We start from the raw sequence: 18,996 nt of genomic DNA, 5'->3' as shown, positions 1-18,996 counted from the left end.
TCCACATTTTTATATGAACATTTTAATATTCCTGGTCACGTCTTCTCAGATGCTTCCATACAGATTGTAGATTATGTTGATTCTGACATGTCCACCGATGTCAAGAATGATTTACTTCTCCTGGAGGATTACTGGATAGAGAAGCTTGGGACAGCATTCCCTCTTGGTCTTAATGACAAGAAGAAAGGAACGGGCAACATCTCCCAAGATCGGGTTATGAATTATTTTAGTGGACAGATTGCTCGATACAAACGTGGCAGAGGGAATGGAAAGAAGAAAGTTCAGCCTAAGAAGTCTCTGGATACCATAGAGTCTGATATTAACAGGCTGAAAGATAACATCTCTTCAGAACATTCCATATACAAAACATTAAAATGTTATAGCTTATCAGATTTAGGCACTCTCTACTCTTTGAGTCAAAATAATTCAGGATTGATTTACAACGTATGTTCCTCTTTCTGTTTAACATTTTCCCCCAAATACCATCAGAACAAATCTGAATCCAGTAATAGAGAATTTATAATTGTTCCATTTAATTGCAAATTCATTGATAATCTTAACCTAAAATCTATTTTCTCTGACACTTCAGTCATTGATTTGCTTCCCATTTTGATTCAGTCTTTTACACCATTACAGATTTATTATGAGTATAATGATCCTATAAGTCTTTCTATTTGTAACTATGCTTCATTCTTAAAGAAACTTTCTATTTCTGATATTAAATCTATTTTAGGTAGTCCATGCGATTGTCACTCCTCCCCTTTCAATTATCCTCCTCATGGACATGTAGTTACTGGTAATTTAGATATTGTTGATAATGTTGAACTCAGGGAAGTACTTTCCTACGGTTGTAAATACAGGATTCCCACATTTAAATCTCCAGATGAGATATATATGTCAGTTACCGAAGCTGTCGATAAATTTATAAAATCAAAAAGTAGAAAGTACTGTCAAAAAGAAGTAAAGTTCAGCGATTGGAAGGAAAAAGTGTTATCAATAGTTTCCAATCGTATTGAATATTACAAGAAAAACTTTCCTGAAACATTTGAAATAAAAGAAAACACACTGGAAAAAGATGATGTTAAAAGAAGTCTTAAATTGCTGAAAAGTAAATACATTATTTGTAGTATCGACAAAGCTTCTGGTAATTTTTCATTTATTTGTAAAAAGTTTTATGTAAAAACTCTTGTCAATGAAATGGGTTTTGATCCTAATACTCTAGAATGTATAGGTAATGATACATATAAACCCTGTAGCGAAGACGAGACTCATTATGTCAATAAAATATCTGAGAGTCTAAAGGAGAGATTTAATGTACAAGTTGAAGATAAAAACTTGCGACTAGCACGCATCTTCTGGAACCCTAAGCTTCATAAGAACCCTTACAAGGCGAGGTTCATTGCAGGTGCCCGTTTTTGCGTTACGAAACAACTTAACGTCCAAGTTAACTGTTGTCTGAAACTTTTGAGGAAATACTTCAAGAAATACTGCGAGGCAATCTACAACAACAGCGGTATAAACATGTTTTGGAGCATAGATTCCTCAAGTGAATTCCTTGAAGCTATCAAAAATAGCGATGTTTATAATATACAAGTATATGATTTTACTACTCTTTATACCAGACTAGACTTGATTGAAGTAGAGAATATGATTAATGAAGTTGTTGATTTAATATTTTCAGACCGTAATAGATATATTTGTATTTCTAAAAGAGACAGTAATACATGTTTCTTTTCCAATAAAACCTATGATTCTCATGCCTGCTTTAGTCAAGATGACCTAAAAGAGGCTGTTAAATTTATTATTTATAACACTTATGTCGTCTTCGGTGGGATTGTATTCATACAAACCAAGGGTATTCCTATGGGTGGAAATTCAAGTTCCCCTATAGCTGATCTCACTGTTGGCAAAAAGGAATTTAATTATATGAAACGTTTACTTCAGGAAAAGAAAATGGGATTAGCAAAGATATTATCCAATAATAAACGATATGTTGACGATTTACAGGGTGGCCCATAAGTGACTACCCACACGCAACCTCTTAATAACTCACGTAATTTGTCTCCAAATTGCACCAAAATTTCAGAGATTATAGATATGGGTCAAACTTAGATTTCCTGAAAGTTTCGTAAGCCACGCCCAATTACAGTGGGCGTGGCGTGACACTCCCTCTTTTTCACTATTGTCTTCATAAAATGAGAACACTTTAAGCTAAGAACTCAAACTTTTTTGCACACATTTGGCTTGATAATTGAAAACTTTTCCCAAAGTTTCAAGTTCATTGGTTAAAATATGGCTAAGTTATGACCATTTCAAAACTCATCGGATACGTGATCCGAGCACTCAGTCAGTGATCTCGTCACTTGGTTAATGGCCTGTTTGGCTCACATGCACCGCTTGATTGGTTGCAGCCTGCTTATGGGCCGGCCTATACACTTATACAGCTGACAGCACCTAAAACGCTATCACACGAATTTATGGTGGTGTCACCATTTCAGGGCTTGTTAGCCCTGCTAGTCAGAGGTTCCTTACAATCAATAAAAAGGAATGAACCATCCATTGAATCATCGAAAATGGTTCACTATCCTCCCTTGACTGCAGAACAACGATTGTTCGTCTACCTGAAGAAAGAAAATGGGGTGTTCTACCCTCAGATTAAACGACAATTTCAGATGAAATTCAACCGATCACCCCCTTGCCGGAAAAGCTGCTTTGACATTCATAACAAGATCAAGTTTACATTTTCTGCACACAATCGGCGAAGAGTCGGCAGAAGACGAACTTCGAGGACTGTAGAAAACATCACGATGGTTGTTGGTGACGTGATGGACACACCTAAGATTGGCACCCGGAAACGAGCTCCTGCCTTAGACATCAGCAGAACAACCCTTCAGCGAATCCTAAAGCAAGACCTTTCTAACCGGGCCTACCGAATCACAAAGAAACACAAACTTTTGGACCGTGATTTTTAATCGAGGATAGATTTCGCCAACACATTCCTGTCGAAGCAGAATGTGGATCCCTACTTTGAGGTTGATTTCATTTATTGATTTATCCTAAAAATTTGTGTTTTCCTTTCTAGCAAAGTCATCATCGGTATCCAATCAAAGCCTAATGAACCTCATTAATACACGCTAACGCCTTACTCTTGATCAGATTGGGTGACGAGATCACTAATTGAGTGCAAATATCACTGACTGAGTGCTCGGATCACATATCCGATGGATTTTAAAATGGTCATAACTCAGCCATATTTTAACCAATGAACTTGAAACTTTTGGAAAAGTTTTCAATTATCAAGCCAAATGTGTGCAAAAAATTTTGAGTTCTTAGCTTAAAGCGTTCTCATTTTATGAAGACAATAGTGAAAAAGAGGGAGTGTCACGCCACGCCCACTGTAATTGGGCGTGGCTTACGAAACTTTCAGGAAATCTAAGTTTGACCCATATCTATAATCTCTGAAATTTTGGTGCAATTTGGAGACAAATTACGTGAGTTATCAAGAGGTTGCGTGTGGGTAGTCACTTATGGGCCACCCTGTATCTATTATTAACTACCTTTACTTTCATAAATTGATTAAAGATATTTATCCTAATTCATTGGAGATGGAGCGAGCTGGTTCCAATAATAAAATCATTAACTACCTTGATTTAAATATTAATATTTCCACAGAAGGACTAGAAATATCAGTGTATAACAAAACTGATGATTTTAATTTTCATGTTGTATCCCTTACATTTCCTCACAGTAACATCCCAACCGAGGTTGGCTACAACGTTTTTTCAAGTCAAGTTCTTAGATATGGTAATGTTTGCACTAGATTGGATATCTTTACCTCCCATCTTCACAAAATATTCAAAATTCTAATTGATAGAGGATATAGCCGTGATAGACTGATTAAAGGCATTAAACGTTGTCTGAGGAAATATGATAACGTTTTCAGGAAGTTCGGTATTCTAGATGACCGTAACATTATTAAAGAACTCCCCTGATATCTTTTGATTTATTGAAACACGGGTACTAACTCTGCTAAACTGAACAAATTCTGAAACTTAGGTGAATAAGTGTACAACGTGCTAAACCGAAGTTCAGACTGACCAGTGAAAATGGGCGAGCGTACCAAATGTCATTTTAATTAAAAGTTTTAGTCAGTGATTTATTATTGAAGCTTGTAATTACAATATCTAATACTCCTATAAATACTTTAATTAATTGTTTGTCCCGTTATTCTTTTTCCTTCCTCTTTTCCTTGTCATCCCCTTTAGTTTTAAGATTCTTGCTATAAATGGCTACAGCTAACACTATTAATGCTAAGTACCAAACAACAAGTGGGAGGTGGATCGTTGGTACCATTAAATCGATTTAACACCGCAATTCCAGTCGCAAGCCTGGGACCACTACTAGCATAGTCACAACATCTACAAAGCTGCCATATAGCCTGACTGACAATTTTCTCGACTGACTGACAATGTTTCTTCTTTTTCCCCATTTAGAATACAAAGATTAGTACATTTTAGCTTATGATTAATATTATATTTTTACCTATAGTTTACCTAGATTTTTAAAATAGACAAACACTGTAATGGACACGACACTATATACAGCAAAGTGAACTGGCAAGAAGTGCACTGACAGAGTGTATCTATACGGTCTGAATTGATTTAAAATGCTGCAATTTTAATAGACTATTGTCCTATCATACAGCAACGAATTTATTTCACAATGATACTATGTCATTGTTCGAATGAAGATATATTTTAGTCAGGGAAAGAGTAATAAACCCTGTGAATAAATTCGTAGCAAAGGTTTTTCTGCAGGAATGTGTTGTCCATAGTTCCAGGACCAGGGGCGTATGGGTGCCTGGAGAAAAATTGCTCTAAAACTTTTAGCTCCAACATTTCAGCTGGACGGTTTTTTGTGGTTCCTGGGACTATGGACAACACAATCCTGTAGAGAAACCAATGTTACGAATTTATTCAGAGATGGTCCCATAAAATTCTATTCTTGCCCTATACTCGCCCTATTATACTAACTATATTCCTAATTCTGCACGAAGCTTTGAAGTGAGCGTCCACATTTCGACAAGTGAACCACAATTATACTTACCGTATTCGCTTGTTTAGACAGTGGTCTGTTTTATCAAAACTAGCTATTTCAAGCTCAATTAATTCAAACCTTCCATCAGAAACAGATATAATAATATATAAGATGAATAAATATAATGATATATAAATCAATAAATATAAATAAACAAATATACAATATTTTCAGAACAGATATGTGAATCAGTATTGTTTGGGTCCCCAATGCTTCTAATACCATCAACTCATTGGACAATGGAATGGGACACACTCGAGGAGAATCAACATAACTTTGCTGCTTTTTGTAAATCTCTCTCAGAATCAGTGAGTGTTTTTTGAAAAATGTTTTAAAAAATGTTTAAGTTGCTCATATGGAATTCATGTTGTGATATCTTAAAATTGGCACATAGAAATTTGCCCAAACTTGCACAGATTGTCCGTCCTATTGCCATGATAGTACCTGGAAAGTTTCAAGAAAATCGTATATTTGGAACTCCAGATATACATGTCTGGGTTCCGCTACGAACCTGCGAACCGCCAATTTGGAGATATCGTCTTGTGTTTGAAGTAATATCTTAAATTGAGGTGTTCTTGCAAATTGTACATAAAAGTGTAAAAGTGTGCAAATGTCGCCCCTTGTCGCCCCTAGTTTATTCTCAGAATTGTACTAAAGATCGCCTCACATGCCGAAGGTGCCGAGTTCGAATTCGGTTTCATGCACTATTTTGAGTACTAACTGGGGCGAAATTTCGGGCACAAATGTTTCCGCGATCTCGGGAGTTGGACTTTCTGTACCAAACTGTACCATGGTACAATATTTGACGAAAGTCGATTATCTCGAGATCTGAATGATAGAATTTCTTTAAACTTTCCAGATAGTTACATGGCTATAAGACGGATAGTCTGAGTAATTTTGGGCAAATTTCTATGTGCCAAACTTGAGATATGGCTTCAAACACACGAAAACATCTCAAATCCTCTTCCTCCTCCATTTCCCCCTCCTCCTCTTCCTCAGTCCTCCTCAGTCCTCCTCAGTCCTCATCCTCCTCCTCCTCCTGAGTCTTCTTCCTCCTGAATCCTCCTGAGTCCTCCTCCTGAGTCCTCCTCCTCCTCCTCCTCCTTCTCCTCCTCGTCCTCAGTCCTCCTCCTCCTCCTCCTCCTCCTCGTCCTCAGTCCTCCTCTTCCTGAGTTCACCTCCTCCTGAATCGTCTTCCTCCTCCATCTCCTCCATCTCCTCCTCCTCCTCCTCCTCCTGAGTCTTCCTCCTCCTGAATCCTCCCGAGTCCTCCTCCTCCTGAGTCCTCATCCTCCTGAGTCCTCCTCCTCCTGAGTCCTCCTCCTCCTGAGTCCACCTCCTCCTGAGTCTTCTTCCTCCTACACCTCCTCCTCCTCCCTCTCGTCTTTATCAGTTCTCCTCCTCCTCTTCCTCCTCCTCCTCCTCCTCCTCCTCCTCCTCCTCGTCAGTCCTCCTCATCCTCCTCCTCCTCATCAGTCCTCCTCTTCCTCCTCCTTCCCCTCCTCAGTCCTCCTTTCCCAGTCCTACTCCTCCTCCTCCTCAGTCCTCTTCCTCCTCCTCAGTCCTCCTCCTCTTCCTCCTCAGTCCTCATCCTCCTGAGTCCTCCTCCTCAGTCCTCCTCAGTCCTCCTCCTCTTCCTCCTCTGTCCTCCTCCTCCTGAGTCCACCTCCTCCTCCTCCTCCTCCTCAGTCCTCCTCCTCCTCCTTCTCCTCAGTCCTCCTCCTCGCCAGTCCTCCTCCTCCTCATCAGTCCTGCTCCTCTTCCCTCTCCTCTTTCTCAGTCCTCGTCAGTCTTCCTCCTCCTCATCAGTCCTCCTCCTCCTCCTCCCTCTCCTCTTCCTCAGTCCTTCTCAGTCCTCCTCCTCCTCCTCCTCCTCGTAAGTCCTCCTCATCCTCCTCCTCATCAGTTCTCTTCTTCCTCCTCCTTCCTCCTCCTCCTGAGTCCTCCTCCTGAGTCCTCCTCCTTTTCCTCCTCCTCAGTCCTCCTCCTTTTCCTCCTCAGTCCTCCTGAGTCTTCCTCCTGAGTCCACCTCCTCCTGAGTCCTCTTCCTCCTACACCTCCTCCTGAGTCCTCCTGAGTCATCTTATCCTCCTGATCCTCCTCCTCCTCCTCCTCCTCCTCCTGATCCTCCTCAGTCTTCCTCAGTCCTCCTCAGTCCTCTTCATCCTCCTCATCCTCACCCTCTTCCTCAGTCCTCCTCATCCTCCTCATCCTCCTCCTGATTCTCCTCAGTCTTCCTCTGTCCTCTTCCTCCTCCTCAGTCCTCCTCCTCATCCTCCTCCTCCTCATCCTCCTCCTCCTCATCCTCCTCCTTCTCATCCTCCTCCTCCTCAGTCCTCCTCAGTCTTCCTCAGTCCTCTTCCTCCTCCTCCTCCTCCTTCTCTTCCTCTTATAGCCATGTAACTATCTGGAAAGTTTTAATAAATTCTATCATTCAGATCTCGAAATATATATACCTGAGTTCTGCTAGAAACCACCAATTTGAGATATTTTCTTGTGTTTGAAGTCATATCTCAAGTTTGGCATATGGAAACTCGCCCAAAATCGCAAAGATTATCCGTCTTCTAGCCATACAACTATCTGGTAAGTTTAAAGAAAATGTATCTTTCAAATCTCGAAATATATGCCTGCATTCCGCTACAACGCGCCAATTTGAGATATTTTCTTGTGTTTGAAGTCATATCTCAAGTTTGGCACATAGAAATTCGCCCAAACTTGCAGATATTATCTGTCTTATAGCCATGTAACTATCTGAAAAGTTTGAAAAAGTTCTATCATTCAGATCTCGAAATATATGCCTTTGTTCCGCTGGAAACCGCCAATTTGGAGATATTTTCTTGTGTTTGAAGTCATATCTCAAGTTTGGCACATAGAAACTCGCCCAAAATCGCACAGATTATCCGTCTGATAGCCATACAACTATCTGGAAAGTTTAAAGAAAATTTATCATTCAGATCTCTAAATATATACCTGTGTTCCGCTAGAAACCGCCAATTTGGAGATATTTTCTTGTGTTTGAAGTCATATCTCCATTTTGGCATATAGAAATTCTCCCAAACTCTTACTCATTATCTGTCATATAGCCATCTAACTATCTGGAAAGTTTAAAGAAAATCTATCAATCAGATCTTGAGAAAATCGAAAATATATTCTAAGTTATTCACTAAAACACTCGATTTTCGACCATTCCATATGGTACAGTTTTGTCGAAAGTCCTTCTGGATCTCGGATTTATCTTCTGTTTTTTGTAGCGCGCAATAACATTTTTTTGACTAAGTACTAAAATGTCATTTGTCACCATGACAGAAAGTGGCGACAACAATGACGCCGCGCAGAGTGCTTTGTTTTCGATATGGCAGATCCGACTTCCAAACTCGGAAAAATGTCAACTCACTTCAATAAATTCCACAATGTCAAAATATGGGAGCACTTGTTCACAGAGCTGCATGAGCATTCGCAGCGTATTCTCGTTAATATCTGAAATCAAGACCAATCGCTTTTTGCAGAACAGTGCGTTACTCTGCCGTAATTCTGAGGAAGTGGAGGGACTGTTCTTGATTCTTGCCGAGACTGACGGAACTGCTCTTATAAAGCCGATAGTCTGCAGCGAATTGTTACTCCCGAAGCCCAACATTCCCCTGATTGTTCAATTATCAGACGAAACTACCCAATTAGTAGGTAAATTAATTAATTCTCAGGTACTATCGCTCATCGCTGTGTCAGATATATATCAGGCAAACTGATGATAACGAATTGCTGACTTTGCATTTTTGATTTTTAAACATTACAATATTCCTTTATCAGACGATTCTCTGAAGAAATTAGAATTATCTGACGAATCTTTCTCTCCTTTGGATCACTCAGCCAACTTACACGAGTGTTTGATACGAAGGATGGAACCCAGAAAACGCAAACTCTTAAACGACTCATCCTCTGTAAGATTTGCAGATACTCAAAATTAGATCTTAAAGCGATCTTGATTCTTGATCAATAAACACAGTTGAACGTTCACCAGAAGCGACAATAATAAACTGACTCCAATAATTTCAGAATTTATATGAGGTACCGTACAATCAAAATCAGAACGCTGCTCATGCTACACCAGATAAAATCACGAATACGTTCAGATACAATGCTCCGACTTTTGACGATAGTCCTTACTGTAAGTCAATTTGTGGGAGCAAATACCTAACGTTCTGTGTTTATTTATAACTTCCTATTTACTTTAGTACTAACGAAATGCTGTGCTGACTGCTGAATCATTCAGCAGTCAGGTAGGTATTTACTATTTAGTGTCAACTTTCCTCTACTTCGTTTCCCAAGGAGATACTATGAATACCATAAAGATACCATAAATATGACATTCAATTATTTAAATGCAAAATTTTAGACTATGGGAACTGCTCTCTAATGGTTATTTAAATGTGAATTGAGCAATGAAATATGGAATAAATGACCGTAAAGAAATTAGCAGCGAGTAATTTCATTTAGTGAGGCATTTCTTCTACATCTTTTCAAAAATGTTTATGAGAATATCAATGAAATGCATGCGAACTGCAGTATACCTCGCGTCGTCTGTTATATACCTCCACAATAAAGAATACATTTAATTTTAAATCTATCGGCCTTTGGCATTCGTGAATCGTTATTAAGCAATGATCCAGTGATACAAGGTGTGCGTACAGAATAATTGAAATTACTACAATGTGCATATCTTAATCTTATTGTATTATTATTAGACCATTTGCATCATAAGGATAGGTTACTGGTAGGCTATCCATTATCGGAATGAAATTTTTTATCTAGATAAACAGATAAAGATTTAGGTTTTATCTAGATAAAACCGATAAAACCGATAATTTTTCTGCTGAAGGCCAAAGCCAAAATGTTTTCCAAATTTCGCAAAAACTAATTGTCGACTTTTATTACTGTTTACCAGTAATCTTGCTAAAGAACCACTTCCTTTCTTTTGAAAATATTAGAGCATTAGTTTTCTTCTCCGGGGAGCAGAAGTACACCAGTTTTCTTCAAAACAGTAGACCAACGGTTTTCTTCTCCTAAGAACAGTAGTGTACCAGTTCTCTTCAAAACAGTAGACCAACGGTTTTCTTCTCCTGAGAACAGTAACGCACTAGTTATCTTCAAAACAGTAAGTAGACTACCGGTTTTCTTCTCCTGAGAACACTGAACAGTAACGCAGTAGTTATCTTCAAAACAGTAGACCACTGGTTTCCTTCTCCTGAGAACAGTAACGCAATAGTTCTCTTCAAAACAGTAGACCACCGGTTTTCTTCTCCTGAGAACAGTAACGCACTAGTTCTCTTCAAAACAGTAGACCAAGGGTTTCCTTCTCCTGAGAACAGTAACGCAATAGTTCTCTTCGAAACAGTAGACTACCGGTTTTCTTCTCCTGAGAACAGTAGTGCACCAGTTCTCTTCAAAACAGTAGACCAAGGGTTTCCTTCTCCTGAGAACAGTAGTGCACCAAATACCAATTCTCCTCGAAACAGTAAAGCATTTAAAGTGATTCAGTGAACCGTTTTCTTATCCTGTTGATAACTTGGAGCAACAGATTCCTTCTCCTGAAGACAATGTTTCACGCCCAGAACACTTACGGAATTCAATTGAGTGCCCTGCTGGTATTTTTGACTCTTGTTAACAGTAACATGCTCGTTCCCGTCTCCAGCATGGTTGTAAGGTAAAACGCCAGCACCCTCAAGAGAACAATGTCAATAACGGATAACCTTCTCTAGATTTCTACAGTTCATACAGTTCTACAGTTCCATAGGTATACAAATGTAAATAAACGTCTTAAGCTCACATCTAAGTGAACTACCTCTTCTATCATACTAAAAGACGTTTGGGACTGTTTCTTGGATTACTTGGGAAGGCAAAAACACTAATATTTCTTTACAATTTTACGGTATTGTGGCAGTATTTTCGGTAATATCTAGTGAATTTTTATACCGATAAAAATACGTTTTATCTAGATAAACAGATAACTTTTTTTAACGAATTATCGGAGATAATTATCGGTTCCGATTATCGGAGTGGATAGCCTAGTTACTGGGCGACGCTCAGCCTGTCATTCCGCAGAATCTCTATTGTTTATAGGTTTATGAACACAACTAGTGTAACACGTGCCTAGGGCCGGGACTTCACTATCGCAGTTGAAATGCAAAAGTATAAACCCGCCTATTATATTTGAAAACACGCATAACATTGTCGTATGAAGTATGAACTCTCTCTACAGTCCAAACTGACCACAATAAGTGCCCATGCCCCCGCCCCCCCCCCCAAATAAGCTTATAGTATTATCTTGTGGCTCACCTAGTTATAATTCATGTACCAACGCTACATAATATGCAGTAAAGGAAGAGAGAGAGAGCTAGGAAGGAGAAAAAGATAACCATTTTATGTTACATTTGTGGTACAAAACCATCAATTAAATCACTTACCACCGACCAATTTGAAAAACCTTACTCATTTGACTACGGCAGAGTTTTGTCGAAACTATATCGAAAAAACTAGTCCCGTAACTCTTACCGTTTTCTTGATTAAGCCGCTCGGAAATTACACGCGCACCGACAGACACACATCTTGAGATTGTTATTTAAGATAGCCGGGGGTCCCCAGGTAAAAGGATAGGATGAGCTGCAATTAAATCGGAAATTAAAAAGTATGGAGTCATGGATATTAAATGATATAGGTATTATATTACACTATAATAGATGGGGTATTTAAATCGAACGCTCCTCGAAAAATTATGAATTTTTCGACGCAGATCAGGTATTTAATCTGTAAAATTACAAAATTATTCCCAAATCGAAAATAGAGTCGTTCGTCACTCGTCAGCGATCAGAAATTAAATGTAATTCTATAGTCTGTTTTCTCTTGGTCAAGGCAATAATAATATGTAAAAACATGGAAAATCGCTCAAGAATCTGTTTAGTTGCTGTTTTTAGTTGCAAATTAATTTTTCGAAGGAAAATGACTCTGTTTGCGGAAAAATTATATTAAGAGATGGTAATGATTATACAAACAGATTGGATTGCTACAATATCAAAGCTCCTGGTAAATACGAGAATTAACTCTTTGTATTGGCACAAATTGCATAAATTTCACGATTATATATCGCATCATCCTCTTTTTGAAATACATTTAAAATTATTATCAAGGACACACAGATTTTAGATAAACTGGCAAATAAATTTGCAACCATGTCTGTTCAGATAAAGTTTTAAGGGAGGTAAACTGTTATCGTAGGTATTTCCCATTCCGAGACTGGGTACTGGGTAGGCTAACAGGCGAACTTCATCATGCCGTCCAGTTTCACACATTGGCAGAGTTTGCTGTTCATCTGAAAAGCCATCTGGGTTATAACCAAGAAAACAAACCTTGACAAATGTATTGATGTCATCGACGATTCATTGAAATTTCAGCCATTGCTATACCGGGTATATCCAAATCAGTAAAATTACAGCGTCATATATTGCGTACACTTATTATAAATGGGCTTGTTTATCAAAAGCTAGGCTTACCTGTATCACAGAATGCAGAGGGAAGACTTTATTAGAACTAGGATCTGTACATCCTGTTCCACCGTTATTCGCTCCTTGGAAAAATTTTGCGGACTTGACTCGCCCCTGAAATAGTATATTTGGTAAAAACTTACTAAAGATTTCGTTTAGACGGCACATAATATAATAAGTTGAGTCACTAAGTTAAGGCGTTTTGATTTGAGCCTGGAGCAAAAATAGCTATATGATAATTATTTAATTCTCTCGAAATATAATCCTCTTGAAGTTATTCTGAAACAAAATCATTAGTAAAAATATTTGATATTGAATATGCTAACAATTTAACAGTTTTTACCCTGATGTTTGATGCAAATACAGAGTCTCTTCCTGCTCCTCCCAATCGAGCACACTCTGATCCGACCAACAGGACTGCTACTGTTACCATCACCAATATCGTTGCTTTGCTGCCGAACATCTTCTAGGTTGATAGCTGTATTTGCCTTAAATTATTAACTACGAACATGTGGATTAAGTTTCCTTTATTTTCATTGATATGTTAAAATCTTAAAGCAACTTTGCTTTAAGAGTTTCATCAAGCTTTTTTAACAGTATTGATAGCTGCAGTAACAAAATATGCTAATCTCTCGTCAATAACAACCAAGCTATTATAGCCCGGTGATCAGAAGGAAACTTCTGACGGTAGTCAAATGAACTGCTGAGAGTGCTGTTCATATCTATTTACCAAGCATTTTATAGTCTAAGGCGGTCCAATAACCATCATGTTAAGTAGTTGCTTGATCTCGGAAAAGATGTCGAAATAATTGTGACATAACCGCATAGTCAAGTGAAATAACCGCATATATAGTCAAGAATTTTCACAAATCTACGTTACAGACAAAGTCAAGTTCATAATTATAAACCGGGCATTTTCTCAATATTTCCAGTGGTGCAATTTCACAGGATATGACTGGTTGGCTTGAAGATCACTCAAAATAACTGCTAAATAGCAAACTAACTTGAAAATGAACGCCAAACAATAAACAGCATATAAAATGTTGGGATAATAAATTATGCAGTACTTAAAGCGAGCTCCAAGTACTTGCAGGAAACAAGCCTCTCTCGTGACGACTCAAATACACTTTTATGATAGGTCCATTTCGAGTTCTCCGTTTTATACTGAACTATCCAAGCAATTACGCTGACTATTATTTACCGTACAGACTACTGGACCACCGGACTGGTTTGGTTAATTCCCTGTTCGCATTTTAAATCATAAAGCTGGATGTGGAACCTACAGAAACTTACGAAGCCTTCTGCCGCCCACTAAGTTACTTAGTGGGCGGCGGAAGGCTGTTTCTCCCCCGAATATTCGAGGATAAAAATAACGAAGCCTGAAGTGCTCTGGTGAATCAAAACCAAACAATCGAGCAGAGTAAATATAATAAAGTGCTGTGAACGCTGAACAAAGAACATATCTCGATGATAGTGAGATAATAAAGCGACACGGCGTACGACAGGACAATGATTGGGAAATATAATTATCCAAATTAGTTACAAGGAAAAAGTGAAATTTATAATTTAGTAATTTCGTGGCGAACGCAAATAACAATTGGTTTGTTGAAGTGTCATCATGCAACATAATCATTGAAATTGCTCTGCTACTATGAATATGATCTCTGATCTGATCTGATCGGAAGTCCAATGTACTAATATGAATTATGATAGCCTGAAATTGAGAGAAATTATTGTAAAGGGGAAATTGAAGCTATGGTTATCAGAGTAAATGTAATATTTCATCTAAACAATTATCATAGAATGAGAATTAGATGAGACGGAATGGCGAAATTACGCGAACCACATCCTCCTCTTAAGGGGTTTAGCATTTAATATTAGCCTAGATAAATGATCCAAGAAGTGCATCGATAACAAATCACGAAATAAAGTTATGAACCTTTACTATATTGCCGCCAAATCCTTAGCAATACAGATTATTGCTATTTTGTTATAAAATGCAGAACAATACGGGCTGAGCAGAGAGATCAGGAAGCACATAGTCCCACAAATTATGAGGAAGCACCTCTATTATCGTAACGTCCGACCGCGACCGTTAACACTAACAGTAGCAGTACTATTTCTAAACCTTGCAACATTCTAACTGGTCCCATAACTTCCTTTTGAAATGCGTGCCCACTTAAATACCCTCCCTAATTGGCAATTGAAGGCGGGAATCTGAAAATACCAACACGTGATCTTTATTATCTGGTGACGGGATCACCGTGATAGTAATTAAGGGACACGTGCACTGATGAACTTAAAGCAGAACTGACATCTATTCCAATTATCCAATGTCCTTGTCGCACGCTTATTATGGATCATCCGGTAATTGATATGAAATTGTGAAATAGAGTTTGTTAATGAATTTAACTCGGGTTTTAATCAAAATGACTACTAAATGAGAAAATGGGCGGACGTTAATTCTCAACGTCAAAGCACCATAACTTCGTGGGAATTGCGCAACCACACAATTTTGCGTAAGCAGTAATTGTAATAAGACAAACTAAGTAACCACGATAATGCACGGCCACCCTAACTTGGGATAAATGTCTCAGTAACTGACCTAAGCATTAATATTCGAGATTTTGAAGAAAAACGATAGTAGACTAATTGACCAGACTACTGCGACCATGGTGATGCTACCACAAATCAAACTGCTCGTCGAAGTCAGGTGGCTACAAATCCATCTTTTATAACATAGTCGCAGCAAGTGTGAAGATCGATGACCTAATATTAAACGACTACACGTGGTCCCCAATATCAATTATTGGAGGTCACAGAGGTCACTGATTGGCTACAACATTAACATTGCCCTGGATCATCTAATAAGCTGCCCCTTTATACATATGGGTACGGGTGATGACTAACGGTAACAACTGATTGGTTGCAGGCCATATCTTTGAAAGAGGAAACATTGCGTCAATCATGTGAAATGCTGCACTGGAAATAACACCATTTTATTAAATGAAAACGTGAGAGATGATTTCCACTTATTCCGGACCTGTTCTTGATTACAACTTCTTTCGTTGCTTGATCCGGTCAAAATGGCGTATAATTGCAATTATACCAGCTCACAGACAAGGAAGATAGCTCCTAATAATGCAATAATATGGTAACACAGCTTTCCTATCAGGCAATTTGCTCGGCTGCAAATGGTCTAAATTGAACCGGATATTGCATTGGAATTATCCTTGAACACTTATGATTATGGATATTTAATGGTTTAGTATAATAGCTTCCAGCAATGGGAATTGTTGGGCGTCGGCTTGTCGAAAAGGGTGGTCTCTGGATAACTTGAACGCAATTATAAGGCACGTGATGGGTGGTATTTGAACAGGATTGGATGAGCATCGAGTTTTATTGTTCAATTGTGGTTTAATTTGATAGAATCGTTGGTCGATTTTTCCGTTTACAATTTCTTATTAAAGTTATAAAAGTCATTACGGACAGCAGTAATTCATATTTAAATAGTCCTTTACTCATATAATTTTGATAATAAGCATCTCTACTCTGATCTATTTATCTTTGATTTAGTAGAAGGTTTAACAAACATACGCTGCTTTGTGCAAGGATCAGTTTGTACATTCCCGAAATGTAAGAAATTAAGGGCGAATGAACAACATGGTTTGAATTAGTCATCCCAGTTGGGCGAATCGATGTCGGGTCTTGTCTTTGCTGAAGGTTTAAAAGCAAGACAGAACCACGATGCTGCACAAGAATGAAATATTGTCCAAGACTAAGGACCCAATAAATATGTGCCTACAATAAGTCTTTGAACAATCATTTTCTGCCACACCACTGCTTATTGACGATCAATGGGCGCAAAAATGCACTATTACCGTATATGCTCTGCATTTTATTGGTCCAAGCCAAGTCTGTGCAAGATTAGACCATGTTGAACGACAAAATAATACGCCTTTCCTTTATGATATTAAGATATTGTACTATTAAATTAAAATTGGTAACAATAATGACAGCTGATCAAATATGTTAATGACAGCTCTAATATGTTAATATACAAGTCCAAAAGTTGATAACTGAAAAAATAGATAAACTCTATCTGGGTCTTTATCATGAAGACCCAGCCGAGTAAATCACAACAAAGTTTTGACACCTTAACTTTAAGATAATCTGTTTTTTTTAAATACGCCTTAATTTATGATATTAAGATATTGTACTATTGAAATACAATTCGCTGGATACATGAACCTTCAGTTCCTGCATTATGTCCTAGTGAATATGAAGCAGTCTCACAAGATTAAATCTCGTAGTAATCATTAACTCTCTAGTGACGATTTGTTGAAATGTTATCATGACGTATGAGACTGATCACCGATTTGGTTTCCCAATCAACCTTGCCAAGTTGTAAAAAATAGTAAATACCAGGCCACGCCACAAGATAATTGGCATTATTGGATCAATCTTGATCACAACATCATTTTGTGTGAAATTCAAACATCCCACGCTCCCTTTTGTTATAGATATGGGTAAAAATGGGTGACTTTTCACAGGAGGACCAAAGTGCAAAGAAACTGCTGCTAACTGCTGCTGTCTGTTGCTAATTACTACTAACTGCTGCTAACTGCTACTGACTGCTGCTAACTGCTGCTAACTGCTGCTGTCGCGCGTGCGCCATTTGCAGCAGTCAGCAGCAGTTAGCAGCAGTTAGCAGCAGTTTCTTTGCACTTTGGTCCTCCTGTGTTTTAAATGCCAAAAACTAAAAATGTCTAATTTGCGAAATCATAAAATACACATGCTATATTATACAATAATATGCAAAATACAGTTGCAGTTCCTCAACCTGCAACATGATAACACTAACAGCCATGATATCCACAGCATAGGTTGATCTCGCTACATTTTTTAGATTTTTGCGGACGTAAATCATGCGAACAGTATACTATAATCTCTACTATAATTCAAAGAATTGTTTTTGTTGTCTGTATGTACGACCGCCCACGTGCAAATCAGACGAGAAATAGGAAGTTGCGTAGTAACCATAGTAACGAGGATTGTAACACGCACGTGCACGTGCAGAGATTGTAAGAACGGCATTTTGATCGGTTTCGTTGATATCACGCTGTGTTTAGTACGAGCAACATTTTAATTGGCTGTATCTTCGGTTGTGTAGGATATTTTTTGACGCGATTTAAACTTACTAACAAAAAATACTATTATGACGAAAGTCAAATACAAGGAAATACTTTCGAGAAAACCATAGTATATAGCTAACTTTAGCAGGGTAGTGTTGGTTATGTGCCTAACCTGGTGAGCACAGTGGATATCCTTGCTGTACGGCTAGTTAAACAAGGAATTGAAACTGTGGGGCTCCGTGCAGACCAACCTACCTGTGGCTAAAGCTCTAATATACAAAAAACAATACATTGTATTCGTAGCTGGGTGAGAAGTGTGTGGCGGTTCCTCCGCCCTGCGGACCACATAAAGGCTAGCTTATATAACATCTGAACCGAAAGTAAGAGTACTTTCTTGACGAAAGTCAAATACAAGGAAATACTTTCGAGAAAACCATAGTATATAGCTAACTTTAGCAGGGTAGTGTTGGTTATGTGCCTAACCTGGTGAGCACAGTGGATATCCTTGCTGTACGGCTAGTTAAACAAGGAATTGAAACTGTGGGGCTCCGTGCAGACCAACCTACCTGTGGCTAAAGCTCTAATATACAAAAAACAATACATTAGCTTCCTCCCTGTGACCACGGGTTTTCTAGTCTCTACTATAATTCAGAAAATTATTTTTGTTGTATGTATGTACGACCGCCCACGTGCAAATTCGGCAAAAAGCAAAAGGTTGCAAAGTAACCATGGTTACGGTTTCGTTACACGCACGTGCACGTGCAAAGATCGTTAAAACGGCATTTTTATCGGTTTTGTTGATATTACGTTGTGTTTAGTGCGAGCAACATTTTAATCGGCTGTATCTTCGGTTGTGTAGGATATTTTGACGCGATTTAAACTCACTAACAAAAAATACTATTAGTTTCCTCCCTGTGACCACGGGTTTTCTAGTACTTTTAATAAAGTATGAAAGTTGATATCACTTAATAAAAGTAATAAAGATAAATTGTAAAGATAAAAATATTTAAAATTTCTTAAACTGTCTGTGCTTACAAATTTGTCAGTTTAAATTCAATTTAATTTAACTGCGTTGTCTTTTAAGTTTTATTAGAACCTGCTCTCTATTGCTCCAGCTGCAGGTAGATCTGGAGTGATAATGATATTGATGTGGCTGTGCTGAACTATTGTTTTAGCCCGTTCTCTCTCTAGCTGGCAAACGTTGTTTGGTGGCCCCATAGGCCTATTTTCTC

At 38.3% G+C, this 18,996-nt stretch overlaps 1 protein-coding gene across 2 annotated transcripts in view; it reads left to right on the top strand.

Moving 5' to 3' along the window:
- The window catches only part of LOC134817762 (uncharacterized), a 32,850-nt gene that overhangs the window by 11,655 nt on the left and 2,199 nt on the right, over positions 1-18,996 (top strand). The window contains exons 8-11 of one of the 2 annotated variants that reach the window (XM_063827060.1): positions 5,272-5,405; positions 8,604-8,775; positions 8,902-9,032; positions 9,148-9,259. In XM_063827060.1, coding sequence (XP_063683130.1) covers positions 5,272-5,405; positions 8,604-8,775; positions 8,902-9,032; positions 9,148-9,259 — 549 coding nt within the window. Of the gene's footprint in view, positions 1-5,271; positions 5,406-8,603; positions 8,776-8,901; positions 9,033-9,147; positions 9,260-18,996 lie in introns of those variants that run through there. The other variant, XM_063827061.1, reaches the window with a different exon arrangement.

Source organism: Bolinopsis microptera, chromosome 7 (genome assembly GCF_026151205.1).
Source record: "Bolinopsis microptera isolate Bmic1 chromosome 7, MBARI_Bmic_1.0, whole genome shotgun sequence".
Classification (NCBI taxonomy): Eukaryota; Metazoa; Ctenophora; class Tentaculata; order Lobata; family Bolinopsidae; genus Bolinopsis; species Bolinopsis microptera.
This window is presented reverse-complemented; position numbering and strand designations above follow the sequence as displayed.